The 19505-nt window shown below is 42.1% G+C and overlaps 1 protein-coding gene across 1 annotated transcript; it reads left to right on the forward strand.

The window, feature by feature from the left end:
* Positions 1-1167: 1167 nt before the first annotated feature.
* si:ch73-127m5.1 (neurotrypsin) lies at positions 1168-19361 on the forward strand. The gene is made up of 14 exons (XM_027010462.3): positions 1168-1550; positions 5060-5102; positions 9514-9756; positions 10097-10235; positions 10400-10578; positions 11699-11846; positions 12803-12981; positions 13149-13290; positions 13630-13841; positions 14615-14756; positions 15029-15310; positions 15485-15607; positions 16555-16835; positions 16999-19361. The coding sequence occupies exons 1-14, from the start codon at positions 1479-1481 to the stop codon at positions 17331-17333; spliced, it is 2520 nt and encodes an 839-aa protein (XP_026866263.2). The 5' UTR covers positions 1168-1478; the 3' UTR covers positions 17334-19361.
* The last annotated feature ends 144 nt before the right edge of the window (positions 19362-19505 follow it).

Here is a 19505-nt window from a genome sequence, read left to right on the forward strand (position 1 = left end):
GCACTTTTGAACCTAGTCTTGAAATGATTTCCTGTACAATGGACAGTCAATGGACAGTCAATTAGTCAAGGGTCACAGTTTTATAGCAGTAATTAAGTGCACCTTTGGCGTGTGAAAACGTTTTTCAGTAATATTACCTTAAATGGAGAAGTTGAGAATGAATTATCAATCATTCCACAAAGACAGTGTTTCACCGTGAAGAGTGTATATATACACGCACACACACCTATTTAAGATACGTACGAGCCGACAGCATTATAACGATATTAATTCACGTGTTCACGTTTACTAACGTTATCTAAAAACAGTCAGTTTTATATAAATTACATTTCTATAAATTAGCTGCTTGTCTCTCAGGAACCTGAAATGTGTAAAATATCCACCCCATGCGCCTACTGGCAGAAAGCATACATATCGACGTCGTCTATCTTCTGTCTTCGTGCTTAGTGGGGCCTAAAGGCAGAGCCCCGTGCCTGCATACTGGAGCGTAACTTTTAAAATGTATTTAAAGTTCAAAGTTCAAGCTTTAATACAAGGGGAAAAAAAATCCGGGCTGGCATAGAAATATCCGTGGCTTCTAAGCTTCTTTGAAAACCCTGAAGGTCCACCCCTAACGACGCCCCTGCTTATAGATAAAGAAAAGTTTCTGCCTCGTCTTTAATCACCTAAGGCTAACAATGAACGAGCCAATATTTTAGCGACAAATATGCTTAATGCTTTATATTACAGCATTAATATTACAGAATATTAATGATCTACATACAAGGTGAAAAAGTGCCTACATTTAAAGTTTACCAAGTGGAATGAGTCGAAAGTTTTAAAGCTCTTTATTTGTATATTACACCCTTGCGGGTTTGGTGGATCCGTGTGCACAAGTTAACACAAGCTTAATGTGGAAGTTAAACACAAGTTTAAGGTTATATTTTGAAAGACGTTTCACTCTCTATTTCCTAACAGAAGTCCAGCATGTTAACCCGTTTGTTTAAAATGGCAGGCTATGTTTCATCTTGTCGCAATTTAGTTTCAGTGCGCGCATTTAAGCTCTATTCCGTTCTGTAGCCTAGCTCCGCTTCTGCTGATTGCCGTATATCAGTATGACGCGCGCAGCGACCCCCAGCTCGTGGTTGGTGCACCTGACTGTACAATTAAATATGTGCTCTGTGGGGTGCGAAACGTGGGGAGTCAGAACAGGCGTAGAGTAGCGTGGCTCATTCCAGTGGGTGTGCATATGTGACACTACGTCGCATCAGCTAGTGAGCGTCAAACATTAACCTGCGGCAGGGCAGGGAGGAGGCATTTATATGAGCGACGAATGCTCCTTCAGAAATTAACGGGTTTAAGCCGCGCCCACAAGTTGAGCAGCTGACACCGTTAGACACAGATACCATTCAGCTATATCTTGGCTTGGAGTTGCCCCAAAATTACAGAAGTGGACTGCCACCCCGGACAATGACACCTACCCGCAGCGAGAGATAGGGATGGATTCAAGCGTGTGGGAGATGTTTGCCTTGATCAGTGTGTTCTGCTTCTATTTACCGGCGCTCGCAGAGGTAGGTTAAGATTTACAGGATGTTCAATTAGTGCATGTTACAAATACGCTCCCCGCTGTATGCCTCCTTCCCGTGAGGAAAAAATATATTAAATTATCATAACCCATTTGAAACCCAATTAAAGTCATGTATTGTGGTCGCGCTTACCTTCCAGCGTTAATGCAATGTGCAGATCTAGGCTTCAGTTTGAATTTTATTGCAGCATCCTGTATCATTGTCATTGTTCAATAAAACGCTGGCACGCGGATAGAATAGATTCAGGCATCGCCTCCACCCTGGCACGGCAACAAACATGCAGACAGGAAACGTCGTTTACATGGGAGGGTTCTGCTTAATTATACACGGGAACCACTGTACCCTACCTTTTTATTTCTTGTATGAATCCAGGTCATAGTTTGTAATTTCTTTTTGATTAATGGTGCTGTAATGACCAAAGCAGACCAAAAGGAACCCTCGGAAAATTAAACTCCTTGACCCACATATTGAAGTGAAAGACTAATGAATTTAATCAGTGTTCTTAGAAATGTTATGGCTTATCATTTGTGGCTTTTGAAAGGGAGGGAAATTCTACATTTTGTTCAGTATATGTGGATCAAAAATTATTCTGAAGATAAATGTGCACAAGCAGGTTTTATAAATTGAATGATCTTAGCAACTGTATTGCTCACATGGCTTTGTGTTTCCCACTCTAGACATATTTGTGTTCTAATTATATAAATGTAAAACATAGAATTTCTGTATCATTTCTACTTTGCTCCACTGTAAACAGGGCTACTGTATCCAAAAATCTGTTAGGGTGGTGAAACTCCAGTACTATGGGAAGATTTTAATGAATAATATGCTAAGTTAGCTCTATACTTGTCATTGTTAAGATAGTAGGCTACCATGTGGGGTCTCCAGAGCTATTGTAATGCACAAGACATAATGTTTAAAGTTCATTCTCTCTCTCGCTCTCCCTCTCTCTCTATTTGAGTTTGAGTTGTTAAGTCTAGCTTTGGCTGTTCTGAACAGATCACAGTAAAACAGTAGTGAGCTATGGTGTCAAGGCATCTTGCTTCTTTGTGTCATTGTTATCAGATGTCAGAATCTTATACTCTTGGTCTTTCATCTATATTGAGTTTTACTTCTCTGTCCAGGGAGCCGGTGGGTATTCCTTTTAAGGTGTTTTGTTTGTTTTCTGTCAGGATGTACCACATCTGCTAAGGGCCTGTCTTCTTCCGAGCTGCTGCTTTAGAAGGGGACTGGCAGATGCAATTATGGATTTAACTGACCAGAGTGTGTTGATATGAACACAGACATCAACTCATAACTGAGGCTCATTATCTTTGTGTAACACAATTAAGTTGCTAGTGCCTTGTTCACTCCCCAGTGCCCTTGGCCCTTGTACATTAATGTAGTACTACCTCAGAAAATCTTTGACCTATATTACACTGAAAACAATACAACAGTACATTCAGCGTCTTGCCTCATGAATTGTTAAAAATGTGTAAAAAAACAAAAAAAACAAAACCCTGATTCTTTCAATAAAGAATCCAATCCATACCTTTGTCATGGATGCAGAATGTAGTTTTGCATTGCCTTCTTGGCATATTAGTGGCTGTTCCTGGGAAAGATGTTTTTATAAAGGCAGCATATGTTGCTCCAAATCACTATGCGCTTTTTAGCATTAATGCTGTTGTCACAGAAGTGCAAGTTACCTTTGCCAAGGGATTTGACAATCCCATACCATTATAGACCCTGCCTTTTGGACTTGTTGCTGGCAACAGACTGGATGGCCCTTTTCTTTGGTCTGGAGGACAGTGTCTATTTCTTCCAAAAACACTTCAAATATTGATTTGCCTGGCCAGAGCATACATTTCCACTGTACAGTGGTCCATCTCAGATGCTGCCGAGTCCAGAGATATTGATGGCGCTTTTGGAGACAGTTAACATAATGTTATCTGTACAGTTTTAGCTGACATTTGTGGATGTAACCACATATTGTGGTGTTTAACAAATGTTTGCCAGGGTAATGCTGAGCCCACGTGGTTTATATCAATTTTAGATGAATTGCGGATCTCGATGGCTTGCTATCTGAGGGATCAGAGATCATGCTTGTTCAGCTTAGGCTTGTGTCTTTGCGTTTTATGCAATGAAATTCCTCCAGATTCTTTGAGTCTTTTAATTCCTCTAAGCACCACAGATTGTGAAATATCCAAAAGCCTTCCTGGTTTTCTTTGTCAAGACAATGTTTTTTAAACATTTCAGTATTTCTCACATTCATTAGTAAGATGCCATTTACTCTGTCAGTTTTTCTCCTAAAGGGGTAGGCTGTTCCTGGATGCTGCATTTGTAAAAATCATGATTAAAATCACCTGCTGACATCATCTGCTTAAAATCATGCCATTATTTAATTATTTTATCTCATTATTATTCCTAAATTGCCGCAAACCATTTTTTAAAAAATGTGTTGTAGGCCTGAATGGCAGGAATGGTTGTATATTTACAATTTAAATTGACCAAAGTTGATCAGACAAAGCATGAAACATCTTGTGTTCATTCTGTTGCCAATGAAATACAAGTCAAAGGAATTTTAGAAATCGCTGCTTTCTTATTTGCATTCTCCATACTGCTCCAATGTTTCTTGATTAGGGGTCCCAAAATTTGTGCCAGGATTTTTGAATGCAGAAAGACTAACTATTTGGGCTGATGACTGATCTAGATGAGTCTGCCACTCAAACAGTGTTTTAGGCTGAATTTTCAGATGTACACGTTTGTCACTCCTGACTTCCCCCTCCTATTGACAGTTTTAGGCTAATCACAAAAGGGTCTAAAGATGAAGGATCTAAAGATAAATCCACAATTGCAGACTCCCAGTAATTCATAAGTGCAGATGTTTTTCGGCCAGGGGGACTGGCAAGCATGAATGTAACTTTAATTGACATTAGATCCATTCTGCCTGGTTCTTTTTCAGTTTTTTAGATTAAAAAAATATAGGATTTTTTTTTACAAAAACAGAATCAAGTTCAGCCAGTTTATTATTATTATTATTATAGCTAGTTAATTTACCAATTGACATAAGAAAGCAGGTTTTCAGTTAAACAATCTAATTCTTACAAGTTCCCCCTGAAAATAAAAGGGAATATTGAACCATATGTGTCATCACTTTTTGTGTCACTTAATTCCTAAATCCATAAGACAAGCAAATGATCTAGGTCATTTAGACCCTTCGTACCATCAAGTATGCCACCAGTAATCTAGAGAAAAGGTAGATAACCTGTCTAGAGTTAAACATTTTAACAGACACTTTTGTTGTGTATAATTCTGACTGTGAAGATTGTCATGGCTTCCCCTAAGCCATTTGAGAATGTGGGTAGACTGAGAATGCACCACTGTTTAAATATGTCACATTGAAGAAGATAAAACTCCCCTTTTCTTGAAACAGGCACGAGCTCACACCAAGCAAATCGCTTCATAATTCTGTCAGCTTCGTTCATCTGAACTGTTTGCATATTTTTTTCTCCCTGCAGGTGATTGGTGATGACAGCTACCTGAATACAGTTCAGAATACAGGTGAGGCAAGATGTTCTGTGTTAATGTCAATGCTTGACAAAATATAACACTATATATTTATCAAGTCTGTAAGAGTAGCAATACAATGCTATTAATATTAGCTAACTGGACCGACTGTAGCCGAATGAGAGCAAATGCCCTAAGAATAAGCATAAATCATGCTTAACTGTTCACATGGCTTCAAGACATGACATTTACTTGCTGTTATCGGCTGATTCTTGTTGCTAGCAATAGCTCATCTAGCAGTTTGATGAGGGCAGCTGCCCCATGATGGTGTTTCATCTCACGCTGATGTCTGTCAGGTTTTTCTCTTTCCTTCCTTCATATGGCTCAATAGCATGAAATTCTCCAGCCTCAGTCCTGCAGTGCTAATGATTTGCAGTGCTTTGATGTCACTGCATCAAGATTGATAAGCAGCCCGGCCAGCGCCAGCCAATCAGACAGCTGCATAAAACTCAGAGTAGATAGGCCTCAGATTAAATGATTTGTGTTTGGTCCAAAGAAAAGATTATCCACATAGCCTGTGCCAGGAGCAATGTGCACACATCAAACGAAAAGGGATCAGCATTAGGAATTAGTTTGAACTTTAAAGTCTTTTTGTTTTGTTTGCCTGGATCTAGGGGAGTTTCCCATTGTGGCCATTAATTTCAGACCAAAATGAACAAATTTGTTTCTCTTCTATTTCAAGCCATCTTTTTATTATATTTATTTTCACATGTTTACTTGTTTCAAGTACTTCCAACATCTACCATGAGGCTTTACAAAGGAAATAATAATAGATGAAGACTGTTGACTGTTACTGCGACATAGACATGCACATAAGCATGACACGTAACCTGTGATACATTTTTATCACCTTGGCGGTTCTCACTATTGCTACTGTAGGCCTAGCCCACACTGAGCGCTAGCTTGCACACACTTGGCCCATGGCAGTGCTCTGTATGAACCGTATCGAATATTTATTGTGGGGAGGAAATGGATTAGTGGGGGAAGAGAGAATGAGTAGTCCCGTTGTGCAGAGCACAGGAAAGTGTGTGTGTGTGTGTGTGTGTGTGTGTGTGTGTGTGTGTGTGTGTCAGGATGCTGCGCACATGTTTTGAGTAAATGACATGATTTCTGCTGCCATTCGTTCCGCTGCTGCTCTCCCATTAGCACAGGAGTGGAGCGTTTGTAAGAGAGACTAGAGCTCACCCACAGGCCATGCATATACAGCCTTTATTGCTGTTTTCGCTCTCCCCACCAACTGCATTTGCCTGATCCTGGAGTTGTAGTGTGAAGCACAAAAAGGAAACTGGAATCTTTCACAATTCAAGACAATTCAAACAAAGACAAACTAGTGGGTTTTTTTTGTGTTAATTTCAGCTTTGATTGGATCTGGTGTCTCACAATTTTGATATTCTGACCTGATCTCAGTATTTATTTCTGAAAAACATGAAGGGCCCAGGTCCATCCCCTCAGTGCTGCTGGGCGCATCGTTGGCAGCCCTGCGTCCCTGACAGCTTTGATGTTTCATCGCCCACCTTGTGTCTAGTCTGCATGCACATGTTCCTGTTTCTGTTCACTGTGGCATTAAATTAAGATCAAATGGAGAAGAATGTCACCACAGCAGTACAGCAATCACATCTGAGAAATGGGTGGTCCTGCATGCATGTTTGTAGCCATACCTTGTGCTTTGTGGAAACTGATAGTCCTACTTCAAGTAGCCTGGAATTATATGCAGGGATTTTGGCAGTGCTAAATAAACCTTTTAAAGAATTATATTAGTTGCTAGATTTAAATCTAAAGTTGAATGGAATTCTAATAATGGATTTTGTGCAACAATACACCAATTCTAAAGTACATGATGTATGCTTACCATGTATTAGCTTACATTACCTTTAGCATAGCTGGAGTGAGATCAGACCTCTGTTTTTTGAGAAAAGAGGTTTTGTAAGGGTCAGCTTTTTTTTTTTTTTTTTTTTTCCCCCAGCCAATCAAATCAACCCAGACAACTGTGACTCAGTGTGAGTCATGTCTGCTTTTGTTAAACTATCCATGGTTAAAACAAGGTAGCTTAAATTGTGACTAATCATTCTTAAAATCTCCCTTCTCAGGACAAGCTTTGACTCAATAAAGGCTACTCCACATTCAGTTTTATGGTATCTGTGGAACATTCTTATTTAGAGTTTTGCCATCAGTAGAAATTGCTCTCTTGCTGCCATGCTGTAGAAGCAGAGAAAATCCTGACCAGCAGCCATTTCACTGCTGAACTAATGCACTGAGATAGGAATCAGACGCTGAGGCTGGAAGCTGCTGAGTCAGCATGACTGCTTCTTTCTATATGGCCTGATGCCCTGCCCCTCTTATTATTACTGCCTGGCATTCCTCTTTTCTTCCAATTTTAATTCTATTCTCCTTATTCTAATAACCCTTTTCCATCTACTCTTTCTGCTTGTTCTATAAATTATTTTCTAAGATACTGACCCATTTGATGACCCATTTGATTTAGGTTGTAATGAGAACTGGTTATTTATTTGTTTTCATTTGTTTGGTTTTCTTGCAGCCTGCTTTATCGACAACTGTGCTGTGCTCCACACATCTTTGTGCAACCAATTAAATAGAAATGCAATGAGCAATTTCCTGGAGGTTGGTGTTCAAGTTGGCACAACTCATTTTGAGAGCGCACTCAGTCATTCTGTTTTAATACCTCTAATTCAGTTCTGTCTTGATTGCAATTGGTCCATTTAGGCTTGGTTAGGATTCCATTTATCTCCCTGCTGCTCTGCATACCCACACACTATACATCTTTAGTGAGTTTGGGTCTGATCTTGTTTAGATCTATTCTCTCTTAGCAAGTGCAAACAGTGCTACTGAAGTCATGCCAGTCACACCTGAGATTAATGTTGCATTCCTCTGTCCGTCAGTTGTGCATCTTGTCAGGCTGTGCAAAGGTGGAAGGCAAGATGTGTCAGTGTGACTACTGCTGGCTCATGTTGTTAAGGATTTGGGGGTTGAAGAAATTACAGGGTTAGCAGAAAATTAATAAATGCAGAATCCTCTCCAACCCTGCTTTCTCTGTCTTTGAATGATGCATCTCCATCCAGCACATTTTGTGAAAGTTACCACCAAACTCAGAAAATTTGCTGACATTTAAGGTCTGTGCTGAGTGTTGGAAAAAGAGTTGTTTGTGCATTGCCTGCAACATTTCACAGCCCATATGGCGCTAGGAAAATGGCTTCTTGAGGATTTTCCACTCCACGTTGCATGTGAGCGTTTTCCTGTTAATTTCCTGTCAACTTTGCCTTGTATTCTTTAGTGTATAAAGAGAGAGATTCGTACAAAGAAAAGTGGTGCAATCAGTCAAACCAATTTACTACAATAAGCTAATTCTATGAAGTCCTTTAGGCACATGGCATTTATTCTTATTCCAGGACTCTGTCCCTGTGCATGGTATTCTGAACTTTTGAAATCAAATGAGCTACCAAGGTCTGGCAGAAAGACTTGCACTGTGAGTTTAAAGGTGGTTACTGGAGCATTCTGGAACAGATTCCTGTGTAATCCTTCATCCTTTATGCTGGGGATAAAGCAGGATGAGGGCCCAGTTGTCCAACTTCCCTGGAGAAGTCCTGTGCAAGCCAAAGCGAGTGTTCCTGGGAGATAAACACAGACCTACGACAAAGCCCCCAGGTCTTCCAGCTGCTCATGGCCAGCCAGCTTCAATTGGCAAGTCTAGACCTGTAGTCTCGACCTGTGCAAAAAATTTAAGCTTTTTTTTTTATGCTGATTTATTCTGGACTCAAATTATTTAGAGAAAATCAAGGTGAATTAGAATTTAAATTAGCAGAGGAATCGTGTGTGTGTGTGTGTGTGTGTGTGTATATATATATAATATAACACATCCATATGCTCACCAGCAGGCAGTTGAATTTACTAGTATACAAGTGGTTTAATGTCAGAGTTGCATATGTGAATCGTTTAGCTCCTGCAACTTTTTATTGATGACCTGTTTACCCAGAAACGTATCTGTCGTTGCACTTAGCTTGCCTGCAAGGTAGTGTGATGTTCACTGTTTACTTGTGATGTGTAGTGTAGGAGAGAAGCTCCCCGGTCACACAGACAGCCCTTGCTTCCAGTACCTATTTTGCATATGCCCCAACTGTCAGTATGCAGTGCTTTTTGCGTACCGTGTGTTTCACTTCTGAAATGGAGGAGGATTCTGCTGAAACCAGCTTGATTCAATGCTTGTAGAGCAATGTGAATACTTTACTTTTTTTTTTTTTTGCACACACACACACACACACACACACACACACACACACACATCTTTTACAATCAGAAGATCTGCAGGTACAAAAGACTATATGTGGTTTTTGCTTATTTGAGTTTTGTTTGGATCTTGTCTCATCTTTACATTTCCTTTTCACTCTTGCAGGCCCTCTCTCATGCTCAGAAGGTTTTACTGAACTGGGCTACTACAATGGCACCGTGTCTCAGACAGACTCGGGCTCACCCTGTCTGAAGTGGACTGAGTTCCCTGATTATGTGCAGCAGTACCCTGGCAGAGGTCTGGGAGAGCACAGCTACTGCCGGAATCCTGACCGTGAATCCAATCCCTGGTGTTTCTTCAGACAGAGCTCTGGCGCCATAGGCTGGGCCTATTGTGACTGTCACCAGGGTAAAGCCATTCCTACTGTAATGACATGGATGACCATTGAGATTGTTCTGTTCCACTTTACCAAGAGAAAGATGAAATAGGTCTACTTTGCTTCTCATTTGTTAAACCATGATTTGAAGTGAGATCTTGACTGAGTGGATATTTAGCTTCAGGCTATAAACAGACCAAGCTCTACTTCTACTCAGAGCTGTACTATTTTTGAAAACCAAATTAATCTTTGACACTCGAAAAGGTTCTACCAAGGTGAATGTGTCGTATGGCAATTTGTGATGTTAATAGTAAGACACTCTATTATGTCTGTTAGAACATCTCATTTCATCTCATCCTCCCCCACCTTCAGGTGCAGTCAGACTGGTGGGCGGCTCTTCCTCTAAGAGTGGACGTCTGGAGGTATACCTGAATGGTCAGTGGGGTTCAGTTTGTGACACTCACTGGACTGACCGTGACGCCAGTGTGGTCTGCAGACAGCTTGGACTGGGGTATGGCAAGCAAACTAACTGTAATGGGGGTATTTCTAAAAGAAAACCATGTCAACTGCTGCTATTGTTAACATTTAAGATATGTCTCTGCACTTCACTGCAGTTCTGTAGACATTTTAGTCTATTTTTTCTGTTGACTGTGTGTGTATGTTTACCTGTTGCAGTGAGATCGGCACGGCACTTCAGCACTCCTATTTTGGACCTGGCTCTGGCCTTTTCCACTATGCACGCCTCGGCTGCCGTGGTGACGAGAGATCCGTCCTGGAGTGCAGGAGCAGGAAGTTTGTTACCAGTGACTGTAGCCATGGCAATGAGGCTGGGGTGGTGTGTGCCCCACCTGAAGGTCAGTAGGCTTGAAGTGAGACTCTGAAAGCTGTGACATCCCAAACAGAAATGCTTGCATAAAAAGAGCTTTGTCCTGGCTGCATGCAGAAAAAGTGTGTATCAGGGAAGAAGGGTGTAGAGTTGCAGAAAAGTAAACAAGACAGATAGGAGGACTCCACTGTGGTCTTTCACATGATTTAATTAATCTCCCTTTCTGGATAAGACTTAAACACTTTGTGCTGATCTTACTTTATGTTTAACATATGAGAAGCTATCACAAATGTAAAAATACATGCTGTAGATATTCAGTGGAGGACTGAAAGGAGCAATAACAAAAGTATATAAGGAACAGATTATACTATAGAATATGAAATGGCTAGAAAGCACTGGCTCATGATTTCCTGAATTCATGCTGTGAGGACACAGATCCATTTTGATTAGCCCATTCCACTATACTTGTGCATTTTCAAGACAGAAAAGCACATATAATACCTTAAAGTGCATTTATGTGACATATTACTTCAGTATCGCTCACTGTACTGAATGCCTATATGCCTCTTTCTGCCATCACTGCTACCTATGAACATCATACATGTGGTTACACAGCTCTGGAAAAGTGCAGAGACATCACCATGCATTTTTTTTAATATGTATGGAGTCCATCCCAGTGCAGTTGACTGAAGCACGCCTCATTCTACTTAATGAGGTAGTGATTAAGTGATCACCTGAACCAAATCTTATTTAATGAGCAATGTAAAAGTGCAGTGGTGGAGAGAATACCCAGATGTGTGAAAGCTGTGACTAAAGATCAGTTATTCCACCAAATATTGATTTCTGACCTCTTACTAAGTTAAAATACTGTGTTGATTAAAAATGCATATGAACTTGTTGTCTTTGCATTACTGGGGGTCTGAAAACTGCATCTTTTTTGTTATTTTGAACATCTGTCATTTTATGCAGATAAAATGCTTGAAATGACAGTGGAGTATGGACTAAAACAAGTGTTCAATTTACTCAAACACATGCCTATAAATGGTAAAACCAGAGAAACTGCACATTTTGCAGTGATCTCTTAATTTTATCCAGCACTGAATGTGCATCTTGTGATTTGCGTTTTGTTGCTTTGGCGTCTTCCTCAGGCCCTGGCCCCCCTCTGAGATTGGTAGGGGGTGAGGAGGATTTTGAGGGGAGGGTGGAGGTTTATCATGATGGACACTGGGGAACCATATGTGATGACCAGTGGGACGACATGGATGCCGAGGTAGTCTGCAGACAGCTCGGTCTAGGGTGAGTTCAAGTCCCTGGACATGATACGGTGCCCATCACGGTGCCCATCACCCTGCAGGTGCTTTCAGAGTCACTGTTTGGTTTTTTTTTTAAAGCCTGACCCTCTCTATATAGCCACTGCGGTATTTTCAACTCAAAAACATTTGGCTTTTTTTTTTTTTTTTTTTTTTTTTTAGCCCAGTGCAGAAGCGCGCACTCTTATTTGTGTGTTTGTTGCACGTATGTGTAAGAGGATGGCAAGACTGAATAATTGATATTATGTTGTGATATTTTTACTCTGTTTACAGAGATGTGGTAGTGTTTTAGCATTACTCAGGATTCAAACCTTTTAGTTGATACAGGGAACAAGTCACTGAATTAAACAACAGCTAAAATGTGTAATCTATGATTTCATTTGGTGGTGTTTTAAAGAACAGAAAGTGTGCTGTATTCTTGATGCTTCTGTTTTTCCTCCAAATCTTGTGTCAGAGGAGAGAAGGCTAAATGTGTCTGAAGATGACATTAGGGCTCTATTTACCCACGTAGCCTTTACCTACATTCTTTGGCCTCTATTGGATGCACCTATCATATACATGCATTTTTTAAGTGTATTCTACACTCTTTTGTTGGTATACATGGTGTGTTGACAAGTCTATACTCTCCACTTTTGGGTGGGTGGTGGCATTGCCATGGGACAAGTGTATTAGGAACAGCAGTGTTACTAGGGTTGTTGCACATCTTTGCTGTTTTAGAGTGGTCTGCCAGTCAGACATATGCACCCAACAGAGTTGCTGTTATCAGACACTCACCCAGATGAAGAGATGAAGTGTGGCTAACATAGTGGGATAGATATGGACTTTGCAATGCTGATGTACAGTTTTTTTTTTTTTGTTTGTTTGTTTTTTTTGTTTTTTAATAAAGTAGCTGGTGATTTTGTATTTTGCATGTGTACATGTGACTATTGGGGCTACACCCAGGGGAATCCCAAAGGCCTGGTCGTGGGCACACTTTGGGCAGGGTGGTGGGCGGATACAGCTGGATGCTGTGCAGTGCACAGGGAATGAACTCTCCCTGGATGAGTGCCTTCACAGTGGCTGGGAGCAACACAACTGTGACCACATGGAGGATGCTGGAGTGTCCTGCAATCCCTATACAGGTCAATACACGCACACACACACACACACACACACAGTTCTTTGGTACAAACACACACATACACAGCATTCAAATGCTGAAAAATAGAGGCTTTATCTGGTATGGTACATAGTGCATCTGGTAGAACAGTAGACCTGCAGCCATGTCCTGGCTCGGTGCATCTTGCAGATGGTGTGGTGAGACTGGTGGATGGAGATAACCCATGGGAGGGCCGCCTGGAGGTGTACCACGCTGGAGACTGGGGCACGGTGTGTGATGACAACTGGGTAGTGCAACATGCACAGGTGGTGTGCAGACAGCTGGGATTCAGGTACTACCCTTGGCTGCCAACTCTTTGTTGTTGTTGTTGTTGTTGTTATTCTGAAACTATTATTACTGAAAGAATTGGCAAGGGTTTATTATAATCTGTAGAGTCTGTACGTTCTGTCTAAAGTGCACAAGATGGCAATTTAATCTTTTAGAATACATTCTTAGATATACTGAACACATGAATGCCGAACAGGAAACAGAGCACTTTACCCACAGATGTTAATGTTGTTAGTGCTAACAGAACAGGCAGGGCCAGTGAGCTCATGCTCCCTAGCCCCCACTTTGTTTCACTTTTACTGTGTGTTGGTAGTTAGTAGTGAAAAGGTAAATGTCTCTGCAGGGGTGGTGCAGAGGTGACACCTGCTGGTGTGTTTGGAGAGGGTGTGGGCCTGATCCTGCTCGATGACGTGCAGTGTGAGGGTGATGAGTCCTCGCTCCTGGAGTGCAAGCACAGTGTGTGGGGACGACATGACTGCTCGCACAGTGAGGACGTGGGTGTCCGCTGCCACAGAGCTGAGACCAACGAGGTTCCTCCGGCCCCAGAAACGACCGGTAGGAGTGTGTGTGTGTGTGTGTGTGTGCGCGCGTATATGTTGAAATAGTTGCATGTTAAGCTGCTTTAACACCTCCTTGTGTTGCTACACACTGCAGGCCAGTCCCTCATGTGTTTGTGTGAATGTGAGAGAGGGAAGGGGGGTATATGTATACCTCTCTGTTGTCTTTTAAAATTCAACAGGAACCTAAATGTCACTTGTTGACAGTGGGCTAAAGGGCAGAATAAATACATGCAGTATTTCAGTGTCATGAGCACTCCCTTCTGTCGATAAAGATTTCTATTTGAATTTCAATAAAGCCATTTGTAGTCCTTGGTGACCAAAGCCCTCCAGCTGACATTTGGCTATGTAACAGAACACAACATTATTTACTGTTTTTACAATCGCTGTATCTGACTGTGTTGTACAACTATTGATGACATTTATTTCAGTCCATAGCATTTACTCTAATCATTTCATGTTTCCTCATCATGTTAATGTGCAGGAATTATAAACACCATCATATAGCCATGAGTACGATTTGAAGTTACTAAATATTTGTGAAGCGTGCTGTATCCAGAAATTTTTGCTGAAGGCACTGTGTGTAAATTGCCATCCTTTGGGGACTCTTGTGCTGTTCTCTCGCTAACACATTTCCCCTTTGCGTTGCGTCATGCTGCTAATTAAAAAAAAAAGTTTAACGGAAGTGTTGTGCTCACAGCATGCTATTAAGCTTCTTAATAAAACCGGCATCTTCCCGAGTGGCTGCTGAACGTGATTGGGTACCTGCAGGTCCTCTGGTGCGCCTGGTCTCTGGAGAGGGCAGGAAGGAGGGCCGGGTGGAAGTCTTCCTGAATGGAGAGTGGGGCAGCATTTGTGACTATGGCTGGAATGATGTCAGCGCTGCTGTGATCTGCAGACAGCTCGGATTCACGTAAGGTTCACCTTTTGTTCACTGGTCACACTGATGACCCTGTGGCTGCTCTGGAATTTCCCTAGTTTGGGGGCTGTAGGATGCAGTTGACTTGCTCCCGGTCACTGGCACAAAGTGCACATGAATGTAGCTGAAGATGCTCCTTATACCGAGTGACTCTTGCTTGACCCTTGTTGCGTTAAACCTGGCATAGTCATCGTATATGAAATCTTGCTGTGAAAGAGGCAGGACGTGCATTTGATTTTGCCTGTCTCATCTCTTCCATTTTGCAGCGGAATATCGAAGGTGCGGCCAATGGGCTACTTTGGCGCTGGGAAGGGCCCAGTCCACTTGACCAATGTGAGGTGCACAGGCAAAGAGGCATCCCTGGGAGAGTGTCCTGCTAAAGAGCTGAAGAGCCATGTGTGTAAGCACAGCCAGGATGCAGGTGTGGTGTGTGACTACGTTCCTGAGCCGGAGACTGACATCGCTGTGGTGGGTACTCCCACCTGCGGCATGAGGGGCGGAGCTGAAAGACGCAGCAAGAGGATTGTCGGCGGGTATAAGTCTCTTAGGTGACCGTGTATGCACTCTTTGGAGCATATTTTGTTATCATCCTGTTTCCATGCCTTTTTGTTGGGCTCATTGGGAAATGGTTTTGCAGCCTTCTGTAGTGGGACACTTGCTGCCCTTTTAGCTGCCATTTATTTACGTCTTTCTTTGTTTGTTGTCCGTGTGTGGGCTGTTAGGGGGGACTGGCCATGGCAGGCGTCGCTGTGGCTCAAATCGCAGTCTAAAGGATCCCAGCCTCTTTGTGGAGCCACTCTCATCAACTCCTGCTGGCTGCTCACTGCTGCACACTGTTTCAAACGGTGAGAGAGCCACCTGCTGGACACAAGCTTACACTTACACTTGTAAACACTCATGTTGCATGTCTATAACACAGTGGCACTTTACAAGCTAAAGGAGCATTTTCCTTATTTTTACTCCCAACGTGCAAAGTCTAGAAGGTCTGCTAGTTTAAAAATGTATTCTTCCCCCAAGAGTCATCAGACCTCTAAAACTTGTCCAGAATGCAGCAACGCAACTAGTTTTCAGTCTTCCTAAGTTCACACGTCACTCCGCCGCTCTGTTTGCTTATCTTCCGGTAGCTTCCCGCATCAGATTTAAAACATTGATGCTTACCTACAAAGCCAAAAATGGACCAGCCCCTTCATGCATGATGTTAATGGTCTAAGCCCGAGCCGAACCTCAAGTACAGCTCGGCTTGAGAGACCATGTTTCAAGTCTCATGGAAGACAAGCATCAAGACAATTCTGGCTCCAAGCTGGTGGAGTGGACTTCCTTTGGCTATCCGGACAGCAGACTCCCTTGCAGTCTTCAAATACAGACTGAAGACCTATCTATTTATGCAATATTTGAATGACCACTGATCCTGCACCTATGTCAAGTAACTGAAACTCTAGTACTTATTGTAGGGTATTCTTTATTGCACTTATTGTTGCCTGAGAGAGATCTTATGTGTTTTGCACTTCTAGGCATCAGCATTGATCCCTGTATTTAAACAGCATTCAAATTCAATGATATCTTGAACTCTAACCTACTGTACTGGCTAGGATGCATTCTATGAGTAAATGACAAAGCACTTTTGTAAGTCGTGCTGGATAGGAGTGTCTGCCAATTGCCATAAATGTAATATTAAATGTATTCACTTTATTGTCGACTCTGACAGTAAATATTAGTGATGATGCACTGACTATTAGGAAGCTCTTTTTACTCTTTCTGTCTCTCTGTCCCAATGTCTCCCTCTCTGTCGCAGCTTTGGCACTGACGCGTCTCGGTATGTAGTGAAGCTGGGGGATTTCCACACAGAGGAGCGGGACGACTTTGAACGCATGCTCATCCCTGCGCATGTGGAGGTGCACAGGAAGTATAGTAGCGAGAGCTGGGAGCATGACGTGGCTCTGGTCCGGCTCAAGGGAGCCGAGGGCAAATGTGTGTCCTTCAACCCCCACACCAACGCTGCCTGCTTGCCTGCTCCCGGCAGCAAGTGGGGCAAAAGACCTGCTTCCTGTATCATCACCGGCTGGGGCATGTCAGGTAACGAGGGCCGTGAACTGAAGAGCTCATAAGTGAAACTGTTGTTGTTGTTGTTCTGTTTACTTTTTTTGATATATTGCTTTCCTTTTAATTAACGGTGCTTCTGTCCTCTTTATCCCCCAACTGCGCTCCCTCTCTCGCTCGCTCTCTCTCTGTCTCTAAGACACTAAGCCCTCACACACTCTCCTGCAGGCCTGGGTTCCTCTCCTGCCCTCATGGCAGTGTAAGAAGCGTTACAGCGAACGTTTCAACAGCCACAGTATGCTGTGCGCCGGCAGTATGACCTCCGACCTTGGCCGGCGTGCCGACAGCTGCCAGGGTGATAGCGGGGGTCCTCTGGTATGCCAGGGTGAGGCTGGGCGCTGGGTGCTCACGGGCGTCATCTCCTGGGGCCACGGCTGCGGTGAGCCCTCCTTCCCAGGTGTGTACGCGCGGGTGAGCCGCTACCTGCCGTGGATCGAGCAGGTGACGCACAGCACTGCCCCACTACAGCACTGAACTTCTCCCCAGACCATCAGTGCACCGAAAGCCACTGGACTCCACACACAGAGGGACATGTGCCGTAAGGCATAAGGCACCATCCATACACTGCTATGTGCGTTCAGCACCCTGCACTCTGCAAAAGCCCTTTGGAATTTACTCCAACCGATTCTGTCTTTACTCATTCAACTGATATCGGTGGTACATAACATTTTAGAGGTCTTGGTCCATAGCATTTAGTCTTTGCTTACCCTCTGGAAATGCAAGGTGAGTGATGTGTTGTGAAGTTTGAGGGGTGGTAGGTGTTAATTATTTACATGTCGTAGTGCTGAGAGGGTGCCGCAGTGCATGTTAATGTGTGTATTGTATTGAAAAGCCATTCAGTGCGGCTCTGCGGTTCTTCTGCATGGTAGAGAACAGCAGCATCAGCTCAGTGTGAGCAAGTTTATTTATATTTATTTATTGGATAGGTATAATTCTCCTGTAGTGAGGGGGGGAAAAAAGAAAAGGAGATCCCTTTTTTTAACCCTTTGGCTACTGAATACTGTTAAGCCACATCACTCACTAGATACACATGGTGATGTTCAGACTCACGGTTTTCTTATGTGGGATTTTTTTTTTCAGTGTTGTGACATACATTAGATTAATAGAGTGGTCATAAACTGTTGAGGTTGTGTTTAGAGCTCAGAGTTAGCAACAGGTCAGAAAAACCACTAAGTTTCCTTGAACACCTCGAAATGTGCCAGAGTCCTGCATTCAGGCAACAAAAAACTGAGAGACAAAAGACAAAGTGGAATCTGTTTTGTTACCGTCTTCTTTGATGTTTTAGACACTAAATAGTGTAATAGAATAGGGACTAAGGAATATAGAATAGGTAATAGCCATAATTCAATTCATATATAGTGTACTTGGTTTTGTCTGTGACATTTTGAAAACCATCCAAAGTGTCATTTTACATATTTTAGGGCATAAATGCTACTGCCAGTTCTCTTTGTCTGACGGGGGAAACTTAAAAGGTTTCTCATTTTCAGTATTGCCTTTGAACTGTAACTATTAATTTGTCTAATCTAAAGACATTTTGGGAAGATTATTTTATATTTGCCAATTTCAGGTCACTTTATTTTGTAACATGTCTTAATGCTACTATTCTTTGTTGTATCAACTGTGTGTTGATTGTCCAGTGGGTGGCAATATTGTATATTTTTCTTGCTTGGATTTCAGCTATATTGTAGGTCCTGTAATGTAGCAGGGTTATAAAGTGTGTCCTTTATTTTTAAAATTCTCTAAGCATACAGTTTCATCTAAATGACGGCATATGGTTTTGTTTAATGCACTAACTCATCCAATTCATTTTGCATTTCAGTTAATACAGGGGATAGAGTGTTAAGGGCTTTGTAAAATATGATGATTTACTAATTAATAATTGGCTGCATATAGACTGTAAATAAGTAATTGAGATGCAGCTATTCTTATGCTGCACAAGCTTTTCTTCTGAGAGGAAAGGCCATAGAGTGTGTGTGGTATAACTTACAAATGACTAAATATGAACCTGATTTCCATTGTTGTGCATCAATAAGAGGTTTTGCTCATGGGTGGATCTGAATGGGAGTACACTAGTTAGATGTATAGAGATTTACCTATAAATTGTCATTTATTAATTAATAGATGCATCTTCGTGCTGGAAATATGCACAACTGGCGTGCAAGAAGTACTGATGTATTCTGGCTCTTAACACAAAATGCTGTCTTTAATCAACCCTTGAGTCAATGAAACAGGCCATGTCTTACAAATTTTAGTGATTTTATTTTAGTGATTTCCAATCCATCATTAAATTATTTCTTCCACATTCATAATTAACATCCTTAACATTAAATATAACGTTTGTGTCTCCATAGGCCTATGTGCATCTGCTTTCATGATTCTATGAGTACCAGATTCCCCTACATTCCATAGTGGCCAACAAATGCATATGAGAGTAGATGTGAAAGAACTTCTTTCTTTTAATATGGATTTGGTCAAATAATACTGCATTTGGAGCTTCCCCCCCCCCCCCCCCCCCCCCCCCCCCGATTTCTGTCAACTGAGGTGATATTATTATATTAGATTGTTTGGGGTGATGCCTGCTATAATCTTTAGAAGCCATGTCTTTGTGATCTGGCCCTCAGGAGACTTCTGTCCACCACAGGACTT

Source organism: Electrophorus electricus, chromosome 15, assembly GCF_041902795.1.
Source record: "Electrophorus electricus isolate QZ-2024a chromosome 15, ASM4190279v1, whole genome shotgun sequence".
In the NCBI taxonomy this organism is placed as follows: domain Eukaryota; kingdom Metazoa; phylum Chordata; class Actinopteri; order Gymnotiformes; family Gymnotidae; genus Electrophorus; species Electrophorus electricus.